At 43.5% G+C, this 20,320-nt stretch overlaps 1 protein-coding gene across 2 annotated transcripts in view; it reads left to right on the forward strand.

The window, feature by feature from the left end:
- Positions 1-20,320, forward strand: part of MNT (MAX network transcriptional repressor) — a 131,879-nt gene that overhangs the window by 36,084 nt on the left and 75,475 nt on the right. Inside the window, exons 2-4 of one of the 2 annotated variants that reach the window (XM_068270240.1) lie at positions 8,117-8,696; positions 14,332-14,373; positions 16,277-16,388. In XM_068270240.1, the coding sequence (XP_068126341.1) occupies positions 8,117-8,696; positions 14,332-14,373; positions 16,277-16,388 (734 nt within the window). The remainder of the gene's footprint in view (positions 1-8,116; positions 8,697-14,331; positions 14,374-16,276; positions 16,389-20,320) is intronic. The other variant, XM_068270241.1, reaches the window with a different exon arrangement.

Genomic DNA, 20,320 nt, shown 5'->3' on the forward strand with positions numbered 1-20,320 from the left:
ATTATCTAACCACCATTTTTCACACCAGACTACACAGGAACGAGATGGCTAATTTCGGCACAGCGCCAATGATTTGGACACCATCATAGGCTGTAATGTGAATTACTGCTATAGCAGAGCTTACTGACCTAACTTGGGCATCGGCAATAGCTAGAGCTTATATTGGCAAAAAGGCAAGGTAATATGGCCGCCGGTGATAACCGGAGCCTGAATTATGTGTTGGGAAAGTATTTGACATGGGCAGGAGTTTGGCAAGAGCAGGCTGAGCCGTCTTTTGGCTTCTCCCTGCGCCCAAACTTGCCTGCACCCTCTTTTATTATTTTACCTCCTGCCCAGCTGTAGGGCGGATCTTCTCCCCCAAATGGTTCCCATACCCGGTACAATAAAAGCATCTGCTTTTCCCCTTTATTCAACCAAAATGATTGAATCAAAAAAGAATCCTTTTTTTTCAATCAAGAAAAACGAACAGTGATCCCATATTTATTTGTTTTTGTTTTATTTTTTGTTTGTTTCAATAAAAATCCAGTCGGACATGTTGAAAAAAATCGTTATATTCAAACTAACGGAATAATCAAATGAAATTATCTTATCGAAAAAAATTAAAACATTGTTCCGTGTATGACCCCTACAAAGTCCATTGCTGTTGCCCAGAACTATAAGGGCTCGTTTCCACTATCGCGAATCTGCATGCGTCCAACGCATGCAGATCCGCACATGTAATACAAGTGGATGGGCCTGTTTCCACTGTAGCGTTGTTGAGGTGCGTTTTTTTCAGCGTGAAAAAAACGCACAAAAGAGCCAACGATTTTGCCTGCGTCGGGAATCCGTGCGAATCGCCGCTAATGTATTTAATAGTAAAAACGCATGCGTTTGTTACATGCGTTTTTACCCGCGATTTCGCGTGCGATTTCGCACCTTTTTCAATTTTATTTAGCCCTGGCAGTGTCATGGTTAATTTCACATGGCACCCTGCCATGCGAAATCGCGGGTAAAAACGCATGTGGAAACACATCCGCATGCGTTTTTACAAGCGTCGGAATGCGGCCGAAATCGCGTCGCAACAGTGGAAACAAGCCCTGAGTGATTGTGTTAGGGTAAAGTTTCAGGAACGAGTGTTGTACAGACAGTGCTGGTCTGTTACACCTGAGCAGCATGTATTCTATGTATAGGGAAGGTAAGAGGATGGGTGGGATGCAAGCACTGAACAACGGCACTCATTCACTGTCAAGGTACACCTATACTGATGGCATCATGCTATCCCTGGTTCAAATTCCAGCCGGGGCTATCTGCAAGGAGTTTGTATGTTCTTCCCATGTCTGCATGGGTTTCCTCCCACATCCCAAAAACATACAGATAAGTTAATTGGGCTTCCCCCTAAATTGGCCCTAGGCTATGATGGACATATGACTATGGTGGAGATTAGATTGTGAGCTCCTCTGAGGGACAGTAAGTGACAAGACTAGAAAGTCATTAGTGTTTTAAGATAAGGGAGAAGAGAAGGTTCCTGTACCAGAAAGTGTGACCTCACTTCCTGGCGGCCATCGTTACTAGGCAACGCTCGCCGCCTCTTCACCGTGGCTCACCCCGCGGCTATGCAATGCGGCCGATTTGGAATTGAAAAACTTTACCGGAGGAGGGGGCCGGGAGAGGAGGGGAAGGCCAGGATCAAAGTAGGTAACAGCGGCGGCAAAAAACGCCGCTTTGAAGATCTGAAGATCGTCTTGGGCATGATCACGATTCTCGGTTCAAAACCGAAAATCGTTCAGCCCTAATGTTTAGCAGAAAACCAAAAACATGTACAGGTGGGGTTAGGCCTGGACGATTTTAGGAAAAAATTGAATTGAGCGATTTCTGTCTGAAATTGCGATTTCGATTCACGATTTCCTTCAAATCAAGCTTTGTTCCCCCTCTTTGCCTAGTTGTTCCCTCCTCTGTCTCTCTTTGTGCCCCCTTCGCCTCTTTATGCCTTTTCTGGGTCTCTGTCTTGCCCCCTTTGTGTCTCTGGCCCGCTCCTTTCTCTCTGTCTCTCTGTGCCTTCTCTGTCCCCCAAGCTGCATCAGTTCTGGACATAGCCTCTAATGCACGGAATACTTCCTGTATGTCATGTGACATACAGGAACCCGGAGTTTTGCCAAGCACACTTCTTCAAACTTCCCCCATGTGGAAATGACGTGATCGCGATAATTGCCGCTTTGACAATAGTTGTCTCACAGTGCAACTTGACTCCTGCTAGTGCATGTGTTCTATCGTTGCTTCTTTATAAAATTCACTCCTTTATTCTTTGTATTTGCTGGCTTATTGATTTACTAGAGCATATTTTATAAAGGACCAAACCTCTCACTATCTCGTCTAGATGTGAAAATTTAAGCTGTTCCTTATTGGAGGTGTTGCTTTAAATGAAATAGAGGAACATCATCTGGCATCGTGGAGAACACATGGACCAGGCGTGGTTTAGAAACCACCTTAAATATGATGCAATAAGTAGACCCATCCCTAATGTTTTGCTAGCTAGCACTGATCAGAATCAGGAGGCTTATAGAGAGCTGTACATAGCTGCAATACTAGCCTTACACACAGTATTCTAAAATTCTTCCCAATGTAATTCCATCTTGTGATCCTCATAGGGCAGGTGATAGAAAAAAATAGAGAGAGAATGACCGATGAGGGGATGTAGCAGAAATGGACTTCTTGATTACAAATTCTAGTGTAATGTGATTTGTATTGATACAGCATATTGAATTAAATATTGTCAATTTTTCCAGGAACATTTTTCTTAATTTTATTGACTGGAAAATATACAAGCACACAGTAATTTTTTCTAGAGCCTGGTATACACATGGATTTAAGTTTTTAGGCCCTTTTATGCTTTGCAGGGCTTCGGAGTTGGAGCAACTTTGGGTACCTGGAGTCGGTGGTTTCATAAACCGAGGAGTCGGAGGATTTTTGTACCGACCCCACAGCCCTGATGCTTTGGCCCTTATTAAATTAAATTCTGTTAAGTTTTCTCCTGGAGATAATTTTTTAATCTTTCACTTAAAGCAACTTTATAGCACTTCTCAAGTTAAAAAGTACCAACACAGGTGAAAAAACTTGCTTGCTTGTTGACAACTAAAGTGAGAAGAACATGGAGTCTGCCATATTTTGTTTCCTTTTCAATAATACCAGTTGCTTGGCAGCCCTGCTGATCTATTTGGCTGCAGTAGTGTCTGACTAACCTCAGAAACAAGCATGTAGCTAAGGCCTGGAACCCACTAGAAAGCGCAAAACTCTGTTGCAATCGCTAGCGATTTGTGATAGCTTTTGCAAGCGATTTTGGGAACGATTTTCCTGCTCCTATGCAATTCATTAGAATGGAAACGCTCCCAAAATGCTGAATATCCTGCAATTGAGATTTCCTTACTCGCAATTGCTGTAGTGGAATCTGTCAAATCCATTTACATTGGCAGAGCGTTTAGGGAAACCGCTAGCGATTGAAAGTGCTCCCTAAAAGCTAAAAAAATAAATGCTCTAGTCACTAGAGCATTTATTTTTTTTAGCTTTTAGGGAGCGCTGGGTCCAGGCCTAACTGGTATTGCTCAAAAGGAAATAAACATGGCAGCTTCTGTACCCCTTTGGCTTCCGTTGTCCTTTTTAAAAGGAATTTTATTGATGATTTTTTTTTCTTTTGTTGTTTGTTTCTATTGAGGGGATACTGAAAAATTGTGGGATATTGCATAATATATATATATCTATATATATATATATATATATATATATATATATATATATATATATATATATATATCACTTTCTTTGACCATAAAAAAACCACAAATGTAGTATGCAGTCCTTTAGTATTTAAAAACAAAACATTAAGTGGGAGCGCTATTGGACTCCTATAGGAATATGCATTCTTTTGAAAAAAAACACTGTGGCCAGACTCTCTTTCAAAATGCATAAAAATGATATAGTGGAAACGCCCAACATTTGCTCAGCACTGTGGCTGAGGTAGGGAGAAAGGGTAACGAGTTTAGTGGCACTTTATAAACAGACCACAACTTGTTAGGTATGTACAGGCAAGGCTCTTTTATCACTGTGACTGTTGCATTGCAATGATATGCCTATGGGGCTATCGCACTGCATTGTGGTGTGGCCACAGTGGATTTTGATGCAGTAATGCAGTGCATTTACAGGGTAACTTGTGTGTTTACAGTGGCTCTTGCACTGTATGCCTCACTGCATGGTTGTATGGCACCGTTACAGATTACAACAGTCATCTGTATGACACAAGAATCCAAATGACTAAACCTTGCGTTTTTTGCTTTTATTAACATCAGTATTTCTGAGGAGTACAGTACTTCTGAGGAGGTTCATCCATTATTTGCCTGGGGTATGAGATTGGCTTCTTTCTGATCCAGGAGTGATCCAGGAGTGTATTAGACTGGGGACTCCATTATGGGCACAATACTCGACCTGATGAAGCGGTTTGGGTACTTATCCGTTAGCCGGGCGCATCCGGCAGGTGGCGCTAATTACTATTCCCCCTCCAGGCTGACATGGATAGTAGGGAAAGATGTAACTCTGGTGGAGTTTTGTCGCCACCTAGAGGATGCGCCCGGCTAAAGGATAAGTACCGCGGTTTGTACTGAGAAACTACTTTTTACAATTTTCTGAGTGACTACTTTGTAAGGTAGGATTTATCCTTACCTTCTATTTTTATATATATATATATATATATATATATATATATATATATATATATATATATATATATATATATATATATATATATATATATAACACACACACACACACACACACACGTCTTGCTAATGATATCTAGAACGAACTAATTTATTATTTATTGGTATACTAGCCAATATTCGAGTACCCCAAGGGTGCCTCCTACCCCCTATATTCGTGTATTATATAGTAACCTCTGCGGAATGTTTGTTGCTGCAGAAAGCAGCGCATGTTGCCGATTCATGCTGCTAACACGTGCGCAAGCCATATACGGATTGCATGTGAACGAGTAACTACAAATGGCTTTGCTGGCAAGCATCTCCATGTTTCTCTCAGAGAGAAGCATGTGTTATACATTAGCTGAGAGACAGGAGGGAATCTCTAGGATTGGCCCTCCCACCACATCCCGGTTACTATGCCAATGACTAAGTGCTTGCTGAAGAGGAGCACAACCTATTTAAATAAGCCTTGCGTATTAACTGTTGGGAAAGAGAGGAAATGGACTGATATTTCTGCTGTTGCCAACATCTTGGTTCTGCACTCTGCACACAAAGTTCAGAGTTCCGTGGTGTTACTGCTGGAAATTAACTGTAATTATATCCTAGTTTTACTAGAGAAAATCATGTGATCTTCAAAACTGGGATTCTACTGTACACTTAAATAGCCTGCAAAGTATTTTCCCCCTTTGGTATGCCCTCCTCAACCTATTTAAAGGACAACTGATGCGAGAGGGATATGGAGGCTGCCATATTTATTTCCTTTTAAGCAATACCAGTTGCCTGGCTGTCCTGCTGATCCTCTGCCTCTAATACTTTAAAACCCTGAACAAGCAAGCAGCTTGTGTTTCTGACATTGTCAGATCTGACAAGGTTAGCTGCATGCTTGTTTCTGGTGTTATTCAGACACTACTAAGCTAAATGGATCAGCAGGGCTGCCAGACAACTGGTCTTGTTTAAAAGGAAGTAAATATGGCAGCCTCCATGTTTTTCTAACTTCAGTTGTCCTTTTAAGATGGATATAGCAAATCTTAAGAAAAATACATGCCAAATACCTAATTTTAGGGTCTGAAATCCCTTCTGTCTTGAGTGTCCTTAGTTAATATAATTTGATTCTGAATAGGGGTGAGTCAAAGGTGAGGACTAACTCAGACTCTGAACTTCCTTGCTGCTCTAAAAGAGAAGCAACATCATCATAACCTTTAAAGAAAAAACTTTTTGTTACAACTTATAAATAAAAAAATCCTGTCATAAATCTGCAGTGTGTCTACATCCTGCTTGCATGAAAGCAGGAAGTAGTTAACATCCCGTGTTTACAAATTAGCTGCTCTGCCAAGATTCCTGACTGGACACAGCTGAGAGATCAAATTAAACTTGTCATTAGCCACAGATGAGTGGGAATGAAGTCAGGCTAAACTCTTTAAATACATACAGGGTGGATTTCTCTAGGTTTTATTTCTGTCCTGTGCAAGATTTCAGGTTCACTTTAAAGTAATCTGAAGTGAGAGGGATATGGAGGCTGACATTTTTTCCCCCCTTTTAAACAATAAGCCTGGCTGTCCTGCTCATTCTCTGTGGGCCCTTTTACACTATGGCGTTGCCGTGAGCAATTGTACTGCAGGAGGTAGCTAATTGAAAGAAAGTCTGTGGAGACTTTTATACTTGCTACATGATCTGCACCCACCGCGTGGATTATGCAGTATGGTAATGCAGTAAGTGTAAGTAACGTAGCGCAGTGTGGCGTGCATGTGCGGACCGATAGGAATCACGGTGATGTACTTCCTGTCCAGCAGGTAGTACATCAGTGAACGAGGGCGGGTCTATGCATATAACCCTGTTGACGCACTGTGCTGCAGGGTCATTTAAAATATGGATTTGTGCGGTCATCCCGTGGCAGGCGGTCATGCCATGGGATTGCCACACTGCACAAGAGTAAAAACAGCCTCATACTTGTAGCCATAAGCATGCAGATCAGATTTCACCCTTTCACATAGGTACACTATAAAGCAAATAAATATGGCAGCCTCCATATCACACTCACTTCAGATTGCTTTTAAAAAGTAACTGTCAGGCTGCAAAAGCTAATTTAAACCTCTATTCTCCTGTGTTAAACAGTTTAGAAGCAAGCCAAAAAGGCAATACTGAAGTTAAAAATCTCTCTTACTTTTGATGTGTGCTGACAGCAAGGCTCTGTATTCCCAAGCTCTTAAAAGGACGAGAGGCTGCATAACATACAGCAAAGCATTCTGGGGCCCTCCCCTCGGCTGCTAGTGAGAAGTTACAGGGTCAAGTTACAACAGCATGTAACTCAGTTCAGTGCACAGCACTGATAAATCTCCAGGCAGAGTACACTGCAGGAGTCCGCTATTGTTGCTAGCCACATGGCTAATTAATATTCACTGCACGGTAGTGTTATTCAGTACAAGCTTTTCTGTGAGTGGAATCATCAGGAAGCAGGGCGGATATGACATCACATTTGGCTTCATAGGAGACAGACAAACTTGGAACCTGCCATGAGCTGTCAGGAGCATCATTCTCTGCAAATACTATATAAAGATTCTGTGAAGTACAAACGTGGACAGTGAAATGCATATGTAATGTAAGTACGGCCAATATTTAGCTACTGATATATGTGTTTATTTTCTCTGAGACCCTATACCTAACAGCTCCTCTTTAAGGTGGTAAATGATTCTTGGCTGCACAGTAAAGCAAACCATAGCTCACAACTATTCTTCTCCTTTTTGGTGGGAGGGTGATGCAGTAGTGATTGGCTGTGGCATAAATGTGTGATGAAGGCGGGGAGGGGGCGTGTCTTTTACCCAAATATGTTAATGCTAAAAAAACGGTGTCCCTTTTTTATAATCCAAAAGTTGAGAGGTAGGCTAGGTGTGTGAGAAGGCTGCATATATTTCACAGCTAATACTGACTGGGTCTGTGTCTGGGTCCTACAAACCTATTCTGTATCGCTATTTATATGTAGAGGTACTAGATTTATGGCTGACACAATTGTAATCGATTAACAATGAAAATCTAGCATCTATATGTAGCTTTTAAAAAAATCGGGCACAGACAATCATACAGAAATGGCCACTAGCTAATTTTTGCCTTTTTATTATTGATCTTTTCTTTCCGCAATGTACATGAAAGCTGCTAGATGTCACTGAAATGTTGTTTTACTGCCTATTGCACAATCCTTATATGGGTTCTTGTTAAAATGACTGGAGTGGTTAGCAAAGGCAGTGTGACTGAGAACCTTATGAGCGGTTAATTGCTCTGTACTTGCTTTGAATTCTTAAAAGGTCATTGTAGAAGCACACAGCAGATAGAAATAACATAGGAAAAGCTGCTTTGATCTCATGGTTTTTTTCCTTTTTTTTTTTTTTCTTTTTTTCTTACAGAGGAGAATGATACAATTTTGGTGAAAGAGGAAGAAGAGGAGGAGGAAGAGGAAGACAAGAAAAACATAGTTAAAACAGAAGAATTAGCGAGCCAGGCTCCAGCTAATCCTGCATCTCCACCAGCGCCTGCACCTCCTCCACCTCCTCCACTACCAGTTCCAGTTACTGTCATCCCCCTTCCAGTGGTCAACAATGTTCCCCAGCCAGTAGTCCCCACTTCTTTGTCGTCTCCTATTGTTCAGTGTCAGCAGCCACCTGTTGTCAACTCACCCATTATTAGCAAAGATGTGTCCTTGGCTCCTGTCATTCAACGACCAGCAGGTCCCGGACTTCAGGATATTAAAACTTCACCTTTGAGTCCGAAGCAGCTGCACCATTACCCAGCCCCTGTTCTAACTATTGCCCCCCATCACCTCATGCAACATCAGCAACCGCATCAACAGCAACCGCAGCAGCCCATACAGCCCCAGCCGGCAGCCCTAGCACACCCGCAACAGCCTCCACCTCAGCCAATTGGTGCCCTCAGAATATCCACAACAGATGATGGGAGGCCTAATGAGCAGAGGAGGCGGCCTGGAGGGTAAGAAATCTGATGTAATAAAGTCTATAGGAGTCTGATCTGAAGAATGCTTACTATTTCCTTCATTAGCCAATAAAGGGCCTGTTTCCACTACACGCGCATTCTGGATGCAGAAAACTGACTCCAAGGAAAGCCTATGGGAAATCTGCATCTGAAAAATCGCGTTTAGTGGAAACAAGCCCATAGACATTCATTGGACTTGGTTTTTCTGCATCCAGAATCTGCGTGTAGTGGAAATAGGCCCTAAATTGTATCCTCCTCAGTGTTCTCCCCAGAATTTTTTTCCAGCTGGGCGGCATGAAAAAGTAGCCGTGTGGGGCGAGATGAAAGAATGCAGGGCCGGTGCTTCTCTGCACAATTCTGCTTACAGCATAGGGGGAGGTGGGCCGATGACAGCCGGGTGCTCACCAAAACTAGCTGGGTGGAGCACCCGGCTAAGGGGAGAACACTGCTCCTGATTCAAAACTCTGTGCTTTAACTGATGGCTAACATGGAATTACTTTACTGCTAATGGAAAAGAATGCCACATGCATGTACATTGTTTTAGGGTAAACCAGTGGATTCCTATGCATTGATCCACAATGGGGTCACTTTAGCCATTCTCAGCTGGATTACATGAAAATCTGTTGTCTATCACTATATACTGGCAAAAGATAATTATATAGCAACTTGGCATGTAACCGTGCATTCCCTTGTGTTGAACTAGCTGCAGAGGTATCTCTTATCTTCTTTCTACTCCCAATATATAGAAACGAACAGTGTGCACCAACTGCGCTGCAGGATACCAGTGTATATTTGCAGCTCCTGTGATGTGCATTTTTGAATCAACAAAGTCCATGTACTGTTGAGTAGCGAAAGCAAACGGGGCACCAATCCACTTGCTTTGGAGACTTTAATATGCAACAACCACCAGCACAGACATAGGAGCAATCAGCACGGGTGCCGTCCTGACAGTTGTTTCAGGCATAATTCCACTTCCTCAAAGACCACTAGTATAACACAAACAAACACAGTTGCCTCATATATACACTAAAGTACAGTATATCACTTACCACTCCCCACTGTAAAGGAACCATTTCAATCGCTTCCACACTTCGCTCTGACCTCTTTTGGGGTGATGTGTAGTGCCCAGGCAATTGGCAGTTTGGACAGTTGTCCAATACTGTGCTGATACATCAGGCAGGGGTGTGCATGTCAAGTTGTGCTGCATCTCCCATAGTCATAGTGAGCCAAAGCCAATACAGTGGGGGCTTGTTTAATGTGCGTTGTACTAGCAGTTAATGAGGAAGTGGAATTATCAGTGAAACAGCTGTCAGGCAGGGAACCCTGTGCTGATTGCGCCCATGTCTGTGCTGGTGGTTGTTGCATATTAAAGTCTCCAAAGCAAGAGAATTGATGCCGTGTTTGTTTTCTGTGCTCACAGTGTATGTTCTTTCTACACCCCCTCTCTAGGATCATCAGACAGCCCATGCCTTTATGTTTATGATGAAATCTCAGTCTAAAGACCTTTCATATGTCTGCCACCCAAAGAATTGTTGTCTAAGACCCAATTCCGTGCAGGCAACCAACTCTATAACCTCACTTTGCTCATCTGCAGGTCAGCAAATATAGTTTGGTCTCAGATGTCCATAGCTCTGGTCAGTGAAGTGCATCGGGACAGTAATAATGGCCACTGCGGGCTTCCTTGTAAGCAAGCTCCTGGAATTAATTCATACTGTTGCAGAGACTGCATTGTGCTGACGTTCAGTATATGGTCATTACATTGTGGTAACCAGCTGTAATTTACATGCCGGCTACAGCAGCCTTGCTGAACTTAAGTGCATCAGGACCAGTGTTCGGTCAATCAGTATTGAAACACATTTGGTTTCTGCTAAGTCTCGTTCTTTAAAGTGAACCTCCGGACTAAAAATCGACTCAGCAGCACTGAAAAGGCTTGGTGTTTCTTTAACAGTTTCACAGTATCAGAACTTTGCTTCTCTTATACAAGCCTCATTTTTAGCTGCACAAAAGAAAACTGCCCGGGCTTTTTTCCCCTGATGCTGTGCAAAGCATGATGGGATTTCTGATGTTGTTGTTCTCGTTCTGCTGTTTTGGTGCAATTTTTTTTTTTTTTTTTTTTTTTTTACATTTTGAATTTGACATTTGAAGCCTAGTGTGTGCAGCTGGGAGGGGTTTTCAGGACACAGGACAGTTGGAACTGTGTCTTATGCTCTCTGTTACCTCCTTTCAACCACAAAGATGGCAGCCCCCATGAATCACAAACATTTGCCTGTTCTTTTAAAACAGGGTGGGTAAGAGATCATATTACCTATCTATTCTAATTAACATAACTAATGTAACTTAATGACAGTATGTTTGTTTAGGCTGAAGTTCCCCTTTAAGGATAATAGGTGGTGATGTGTGATGTGATAGATTTTTCCTGGAAATTGGCCTGTAGGAAGTATGCACACCTCTTCTCTGGAAATCATTCTAATTGGTGCATCTAGTTAATGTTGCAGGGTTCAGACCATTTGCTCACATGTATTTAAGGGTGCATCTTACATCCTATAAAGGTGCATACACATCAATACTCTCCTGCACTGTATACTAGACCCTTGCTTGACACATTTTGGCAAGTTACAGGAAAAAGTTTTAAAAATGTATTTTATCACTTTTTGCACAGAAATCCTGGGGAAATTGAACGCCAGGGAGGTTAATGGCATTGTGTGTGGCATTCTTTCCATATGAGCTTAGCCTATTTTGTTTGCTTTAGCTGAATTTTTAATGCTCAAAACTCTTATAGTGGCATTCACAGAGAGAGCTCTTTCACACAGAGGTCCTTATTCAATTCACTCTTTCTCCTAGGTCATATTTTCACAACTCCTCAATAAAATGCTCTTTTAGGCCAGAAACCCACTAGAAGCGGTTTTCTGAGCGCTTTGCAATTTGAAAAGCTCTTGCTAATGTAATGCTATGGGTGTGATCCCACTTGAGTGATGTAATTTTATTAACCTCCCCGGCGTTCTATTGAGATCGCCAGGGAGGCTGCGGGAGGGTTTTTTTTTAATTAAAAAAAAACTATTTCATGCAGCCAACTGAAAGTTGGCTGCATGAAAGCCCACTAGAGGGCGCTCCGGAGGCGTTCTTCCGATCGCCTCCGGCGCCCAGAATAAACAAGGAAGGCCGCAATGAGCGGCCTTCCTTGTTTTGCTTAGATCGTCGCCATAGCGACGAGCGGAGTGACGTCATGGACGTCAGCCGACGTCCTGACGTCGGCCGCCTCCGATCCAGCCCTTAGCGCTGGCTGGAACTTTTTGTTCCGGCTGCGCAGGGCTCAGGCGGCTAGGGGGGCCCTCTTTCGCCGCTGCTCGCGGCGAATCGCCGCAGAGCGGCGGCGATCAGGCAGCACACGTGGCTGGCAAAGTGCCGGCTGCGTGTGCTGCACTTTATTTGGTGCAAATCGGCCCAGCAGGGCCTGAGCGGCAGCCTCCGGCGGTGATGGACGAGCTGAGCTCGTCCATACCGCTCAGGAGGTTAAAATCCCACATAGCATTGCATTAGCAAGAGCTTTTTCAAAACACTAGCGATTAGAAATCGCTCCTAGTGGGTTTCTGGCGTAACAGCTGACTGGAAAATACTCAATTGACAGTGCTTTTTTACCTAATTTTTTAGTATTTTTAAATTGTAGAGTGCTGAAATGTTGTTTTTAATCAGAAATTAAATGAAAAATGATCTCCTAGGAGAAAAACTTAAAGTAAACCTGTGATCACAGAATAAAAACATTTTATACTCATCCGGAGCTTCCTCCAGCCCCATGAGCACCGATGCATCCCTCGCCGTCCTCCCGCGTGCTTCCGTTCACGTGGTATCGGAGGGGCCACGCATGCGTAGAAGAGCCGACTGGCACAACTGAGCCAAATTACCGTGACTAATTGTAACTGAATGGGGGGGGCCTGAGGGACGCATCGGTGTTCATGGGGCTGGAGGGAGCATTGGTGAGTGGCTGCATGGGCACAGATCAGCTGCAGAGGGCTGGCAGAATCCACAGGTAAGTGAAACTTTTTTTTTTTTAATTTATTTTAGTTCCGCTTTAAGGTTGGGGTGGCAGGGATTTATAATGGTTAGGGAGGGTAAAGGGTCCTCCACTTCAGTACAAAATGTTGTTACCGGTATATAAAATATTTGTATTCTAAAGTAATTTTGAAACTAAATGTCATTAGGTATTAATTTTTAACTTCAGTCTGCAGGTGCTCTGCCTTTTTAAGATATTTTCTAGAATCCAAAGCAAAAGTATATGGCTTGGTGTAAAAGATCCCCAGAATTCTAATTAGTGTTGTGAGTGGTGGTTGTATAAAGGGCAGTCTGTGGGTTCAGTGGGTTGTGATGGTCAGCTAGGGTCATGGAGGATTTGTTAAGATTTGTCCAGGGTCAGCGCTTCCATAGCAACTGGGAAATTTCCTCAGTGCCCTGGGCTGTCTACTCGCCTCTCAACTTTATTGGAGTCCCCTACTAAGTTTTCAGCAGTGTAGCGCCATCAGTCCATGGCTATGTGCGTTCCTGTCTCCATACCGTCTTTTTTTGTTGCAGTCCACATACACACCTAATGAGGGTCCAGGTGTGAGCTGGTTGACTCCTTGAGGCATGAATTTAAGGCAGTTGAGCTGAGGGTAAGCTTTTCCTGTCTCCATACCTGCTGGCCACATCTTCTCTGACCCAGCGGCCTATTGCGTAATAACATGCACCAAGTCACTGAGAGGCACCTCTGTGAGGATAAAGACCGGAACGTACAGAGCCATGGAGTGTGCCAACCAGGGCAGGTCAAAAGACACTGCTGAAAGCTTTGCAGCAGACCACAGTAAAATTGCAGGGAGATCTGAGGGAGGGGCAACAGCCAGCTTTTTGGACCATGGGGGAACTTGGCAGAAACAAAGGGGGGTGCCCCTAATGCCGCTTTAGGGAAGGGGGGGTCAAGTTTGTTTGGGAGGGTAAATTTGCCTGGGGTCCCCATTGTACCAAGAACCGGCCTTGGATTTGACAGCTATGTTGACCTCAATTTGAACTACAGAGACTATATTTAAACGGCAATTTCTGGTTCTTCTGACAACCAATGTTACAGACAGCCTTTATCACATAATGCAGCTACTTTTTATTATTATTCATATCCATTATCCATGCAGGGCTGAAATTCTAGTTGTTGCCTTCCTAGGCCCAGTATAACAAATGCTTGATCTGAGCGGAGTGACTGTGTGGGAGCGCTATCCTTTTTTCCCCATTCCAACTTTCTGTAAGTTCAGACAGCTTCTCACAGGCACAGCAGATACGAGGCAATGTTTGTCAGAAGCATTACTTGATGTGCATTCATTAAAGGTGTTGCAGGTGTTAACATGAGTTTGTGAAGCATTGCCCAGCACTGGCTGCACTCAGGGTAGTCTTCAGTGATGATTCTCCTCCCTGAAGCCAGCCTGAGTGAGCACAGGTCCGCCTGAACACACTGTACAGCAGCTGGCTTTGGTATGCAGTTTGTACATCGTTTAGCACAGAACAATTTTTAGGTAAAATAATCTTTTATCAAACTTTACAATTTTTTTTTAATTGATAGTTATTTTGAGTCTATTAATAGCATCATATTTTTGCTTTCTCTTTCTGTTGCTTGTAGGGCTGGCACCAGAGAAGTCCACAATAAGCTGGAGAAGAACAGGTGTGTATGTAATACAGGCCTAGATTCTTACATACATTTCCCTCACTGCCTCTGAGGGCAGCCAGGAGCATGTAAACTGTATCTTGCCTACAGTGGACACTGCTTTTTAAATGGCAAGGGTGTGTATTCTAGATGACCAGCAATGCTCGATCTCTGGATCAGGTGGAGATGTGTTAGACGGAAGCCACGTGTAATGGGAATGGCCTGATTCTGTTGACAATTGATATTTCCCCGATCTGTATCCTGATCAGAAATCGGATGTATGAATCTATGAAATGGGTTTTCACATTGCGGCACTCATGATCGCTGAACTGGATTGTCACTATTGATTTCCATCGATATGAATGCGTCTTTCAGTTTTCAGTTGAGAGCATTGGCAGGTGTGCTCAGCTTTTAGATGCCTACAGGCTAGATTTTTACCTGCAACAATCATTCTGTTGGGCGTTTAGGAAGAATCCTGTACACATGGTCTGGTCCGTTATCTGTCCTGTTCTGTGGAGAGGGGAGCGGGGATGACCAGTGTGAGGTATAGCGCTGCAAAAACATGATGTTGAGGGACACCTGTACTCCAGCTAGATTTTTAGTCAAGGCGACCACAAGGGATTGCCTCAGACAAAACAAATGTAGCATATCGATACAGAGATCCTTGTCCTGAAAGTTGCAGTTCGGCACACTTGCTTCTAACTGTACCGCCGCATGCTAAAAGAATACTGTATATGATATGACACTATGGGGGACATCAACCCGCCCCCAACGCATGTTGTTGGGCACACACCTTTAAACAGTCTCCTATCCACCCCCCTTCCCCTGGACCTATTCCCCACAATGCAGAGTAAGTGCAACAGAGTAGTGTAATATTCACCTGCTCCAGCGCTGTGTTGAGCCTCCTCTTCGTCCCGGCAGCCTCACATTCTATGTCGCCATCCTCCGGCTCCCGATCATCTGACTTGCACCAGGAAACTGAGGATGGTAGCATAGATCGTGCACCAGGGAGAAGATGAGACCTGACACACCATTGGAGCAGGTGAATGTTGCGAAGGTGCACATTCTATGCTGCCATCCTCTCGCTCCTGATCATGTGGCATGCATAAGGAAACTGGGGATGGTAGCATAGAGCGTGCACCTGCTAGGGAGAAGAGAAATCCTGATGCAGCGCTGGAACAGGCGACTATTAAACAGGGTTTGCTGGACAGGTGTGGAAGTATATCAGGACTGCAGCTTTTGGGATGAAGATCTTTTGATAGGTGATAAGGGTTGTAAGGGGTTCCAGAGGTAAATGCTTACTAATACACTCACATCTGATCCAGAGACCAAGTGTTGCTGTTTCCATCTACCACCCGATAGCACACAGATTCTTAGCTTGCCAAGGTCCGCTCATACGGTATATTTGTGTGCTAGTATCAAAAACAAGTAAAAATGTAAAATTGTGATCTATAATTTTTTTTTTCTACTTCAGTGTAACAACCTAAAATTCTATCAAAGCTTCTACTTATTAGCAGAGGGCGAGTGAATCCTTTTTTTTAGGATGGTTTTTGTGTGATTACCTCCCTCATGATCTAATGTGCAGAGAAGGACATGGAGAGGCTGGCAGGGTTTCAGGACTATGTAAGGAGAGGGGAGGTAGAGGCTGACCTTACAGCTTACTTGTGGCCTACTTTGCCCTGGGATTATGCACTAGGAGCTAATGGAGTACTCTGGAAAATGTCTAATTTGGCAGCACTTTGCAGCATGTTTTTCAATGCATAGCAAGTTTTGAATCTGATTCACGTTTACCTGAATATTCGATGATCTGTGTTGACTTTGCACGACTAGCCTTCAGTATGTATGTCGTGTGTGTGTGAGATTTGCTGCAGAGTATGTATAGGCTTCCTATAGCCGTAATTGGTGTGTGCTGTATCCACAGACGGGCGCACCTCAAGGAGTGTTTTGAAACCTTAAAGAAAAACATCCCAAATGTAGATGACAAGAAGACCTCCAACCTCAGTGTTTTGAGAAGCGCTCTGAGATACATCCAGGTATGACTCTCAAACTGATATTCAAGTGAAATTCCAGTTTTGTTAAAGAGACTCTGTAACAATATTTTCAGCCTTATTTCTTTTATGCTATAAGTTCCTATGCCTGTTCTAATGTGGTCTGGATTACTGCAGCCTTTCCTACTTGCACAGTGGTTGTGTTATCTCTGTTATATGATCTAATCTTCTCTCCTCTGTCGGCTCTGTCAGGCTAAGGCACTGAGACTGGAATGTGCAGGGCTGCTTGTGATTGGATAGACGCTGTACACACCCTCTTCAGGCCACCTGCAGGCTCTGTATGACACACACTCTGCTTATGTGAGCCTATCACAAGCTGGTTAGTTTGTTTGTAAACACTGCCTAAAACTGGCAATTACAAGCCAGGTGGGCCGACTTTAATCAAATAAAAAGGAGCACACGCAGCCGGCACTTTGCCAGCCGCGTGTGCTACCTGATCACCGCCGCAGCGGCGAAAGAGGGTCCCCCCAGCGCAGCTGGACCGAACGGTACCGGCCAGCGCTAAGGGCTGGATCGGAGGCGGCTGACGTCAGGATGTCGGCTGACATCCAGGCCGTCGCTCCGCTCGTCGCCATGGCGATGAGGAAAGCAAAACAAGAAGGGCCGCTCATCGCGGCCTTTCTTGTTACTTCTGATCGCCCGAGGCAATCAGAAGTACGCATTAGGAGCGCCCTCTAGTGGGCTTTCATGCAGCCAACTTTCAGTTGGCTGCATGCATTAGTTTTTTGTTTTTTTTTAATTAAAAAAAACAAACGTCCGGTCGCCAGCCTGGTGATCTTAATAGAACGCCAGGCTGGTTAAAAGACAGTTTGGTTTCTAAGCTGTAATTATGACAGAATGATGCAATGTTAGAAACAAAATACTGTAAAGGGAAACTTAAAGGAATAGTCAGGCAAAAAAAGAGTTTCACTTACCTGGGGCTTCTACCAGCCCCATGCAGCCATCCTGTGCCCTCGTAGTCATTCACTGCTGCTCCAGTCCCCCGCTGCCAACTAGTTTCGGTTTTGCCGACCTTTGGGTCGGCGGGCCGCATTGTGTAAATTTTTACGCATTCCCGCTGGTGCAGGAACATTAACGCATACATTTTTATGCGTTAGTGGTGCAACGCGTAAATTTTTTATGCGTTACACCACTAACGCATAAAAATGTATGCGTTAATGTTCCTGCATCAGCGAGAATGCGTAAAAAATTTACGCAATGCTGCCCAAACGAAACTAGCTGGCAGCGGGGGACTGGAGCAGCAGTGAGAGACTACGAGGGCACAGGATGTCTGCATGGGGCTGGTAGAGGCCCCAGGAAAGTGAAACTAATTTTTTTTGTGCAGATAGACTTGGGGGGGGGGGGGGGGGGGCTTTTGAGCTGGAAGAAGCCCCAGGTTAAGTAAAAATCAAATATACAATCAAATAAGGACTATGACACGCTAGAGCGGTGGCAACAACTAATTGTAATTAATTGCTGCAGTGCATCATAGTTAGTAGCTTTGACTAAGATGCTTAAAGGCTCATACACACATCAGACCACAGTCTTTGGAAAATGAAAGATCACAGACCAATTTTACCCCCTTCCATGGAGTATGAGAGCCATACCTACACAGTCTATTCTATGGAGCTGAACTCCCCATCAGATAAAAATCTTTGCAAGATGCTGAACACGTTCAAAAGATCAATATCTGCAAAAGATCTGTTCCTGCAAAAGATCCGTTCCTGCAAAATGCATTCTTAGTCTATGATATCTGCAGATCCTCATACACACCTTGTTTAACAGACAATTATCTGCAGATCAGACAATCATCTGCAGATCTGAAGATCCATCCTGGTGGATCTGATCTGCAGATGAATGTTTGTTAAACAAGGTGTGTATGAGGATCTGCAGATATCATAGACTATGAATGCATCTTGCAGAAACGGATCTTTTGCAGGAACAGATCTTTTGCAGATACTGATCTGTTGCATGTGTACAGCATCTTTGTGTGCAGCATCTTGCAAAGATTTCTATCTGATGGGGAGTTCAGCTCAATAGAATAGACTTTGCAGGTATGGCCCTCATACTACATGGAAGAGGGTAAAATTGGTCTGTGATCCTTCATTTTCCAAAGACTATGGTCTGATGTGTGTATGCACCCTGACACTCGCTTATGTAATCCAATGCAGATGCTAAACACTATGACACACTACAGCAACTAGCTGCTATTGCTCTGGTGTGACATAGTTGGTAATTACATTGGACAACATTAGCAGCAATCACATAGCATCTTTGTCACTGTTAAAATAAGGCAGTTCATGACACATATCCACTACATTTTACAAGCTGTATCCATTGAGCACTTATTATTAACTTCTTGTGCTACTGTTCCTCACAGTCATTGGTAAACCTGCACAGCTGAAATGCAATGGACCACCAATGAAAGCTGAATTTATCTCATTATTTTACCTATGTACACATGTTGTGCCCCAAATCTGTATGGCTTTTATATGGAAGATAGTTTGGCAGCTGGAAACGCCCAAAACTTCATTATGGTACCAGCTGATTGTATAGTAGAGAGATTATTGCATTCCTATTGCAGAATATTGAGAACGTGAGGTTCACACACACTTGCAATAATGGTCATCTGGAACAATTGTTTTTTATATCCTTTGAACAGCCTTTCCTCATACACAGTTTGGTCCTCTGCTGATTAGCATGCTTTCAAGTTTTTGCATTAACTAAAACCAGTGCAGTTCAATGGAGTTCTTTCCTTGCGTTTTTCCAAATGCGATGTTAAAAATTATGAACTGCATGCTGCAGATTCCTGTACCACGCACTGCCCCACATGCAAATCCCGATTAATAAAAGGCAATGGTCCTGCATGTGAATGCAAATGTTCGCATTTTTTTATGCAAATTTTTATATCCGGTTTCCCATCTAATGTGCTTTTTCCTGTTTCCTGTATAGTCAGTGATGTCATGTTGCTATGGAGATTAAAAATTGGATGCAAAATCCTAAATCTGATTCAAGTCGCATATGTGAATTTGGATGCAAAGGGCACTGTATGCTACAGGATATGGGCCCTATAGAAATTTTGTCACTAATCTATTTCTGTTCTTCCAACTGGTTTCAGCGTTGCTGAACTGTATCAGAATACTTGATGGCTGAACTCCTCATTCCCCAAAGATAGGCCGGGCCTCACTGGCCAGTGCTGTGGGCATTATTTATTCTTTTTTAGCATTAACTTCTAGTTAAGTGAGTGATTGTGCTGTGAAAGCACCTTGGGCTGTGCTGTGAATGTGGCCTGTGTCTCCCGCTGCTCTTACACTACCTTTCAATAGTGGAGAGGCAGCCTCTGGCACAGCAATCACATGCTTTACAGACAACACACCAGCAGCACAAAGATGCTCTACGAAGGCTAGCAGCAGGGAACCTAACCTAGAAATCTAGCATTCGGGAGTTCATGACCAGCATGGAAGTGTGCCAAGATGGATTCCTCCCCATAGGAAAGCAGCAAGACACAAATCGTTTTGTTTTTTTTATCAGAATAAGAGTAATGGATTACTGTTTTCACGATAATCTTGACTGTTTTTGAAGGAATTCCTAAGAGACATGGGCTGTCATTTCTGTAATCAACTGTAAAATCAAGTGACTTGCCTAGAGTACCAGTTGTTCCTGACAGCAGAGATTGTTGCCAGAACTTGTTTGCTGCTATTTCTTTTTCTAGGAACTTGTGCTGTACAGACAAAGCCTTATTTCAACCTCCCATTTTTTTTTTTAATGTGTACGATTTTAAAAGAATAATGCATAATGGGTACCTGTGTATGATCCTGTCAACTGCCAATTCGGCATGAACAATTGATCCCGCCGGTGGCATTCGCTTCACTCTCTTCTGCCTAACCTCTCCAGTGCCTAACACACTCCTCTCTCCAGTTGTACATGGCGAGGAAAGG

Source organism: Hyperolius riggenbachi, chromosome 2 (genome assembly GCF_040937935.1).
Source record: "Hyperolius riggenbachi isolate aHypRig1 chromosome 2, aHypRig1.pri, whole genome shotgun sequence".
Taxonomy (NCBI): Eukaryota; Metazoa; Chordata; class Amphibia; order Anura; family Hyperoliidae; genus Hyperolius; species Hyperolius riggenbachi.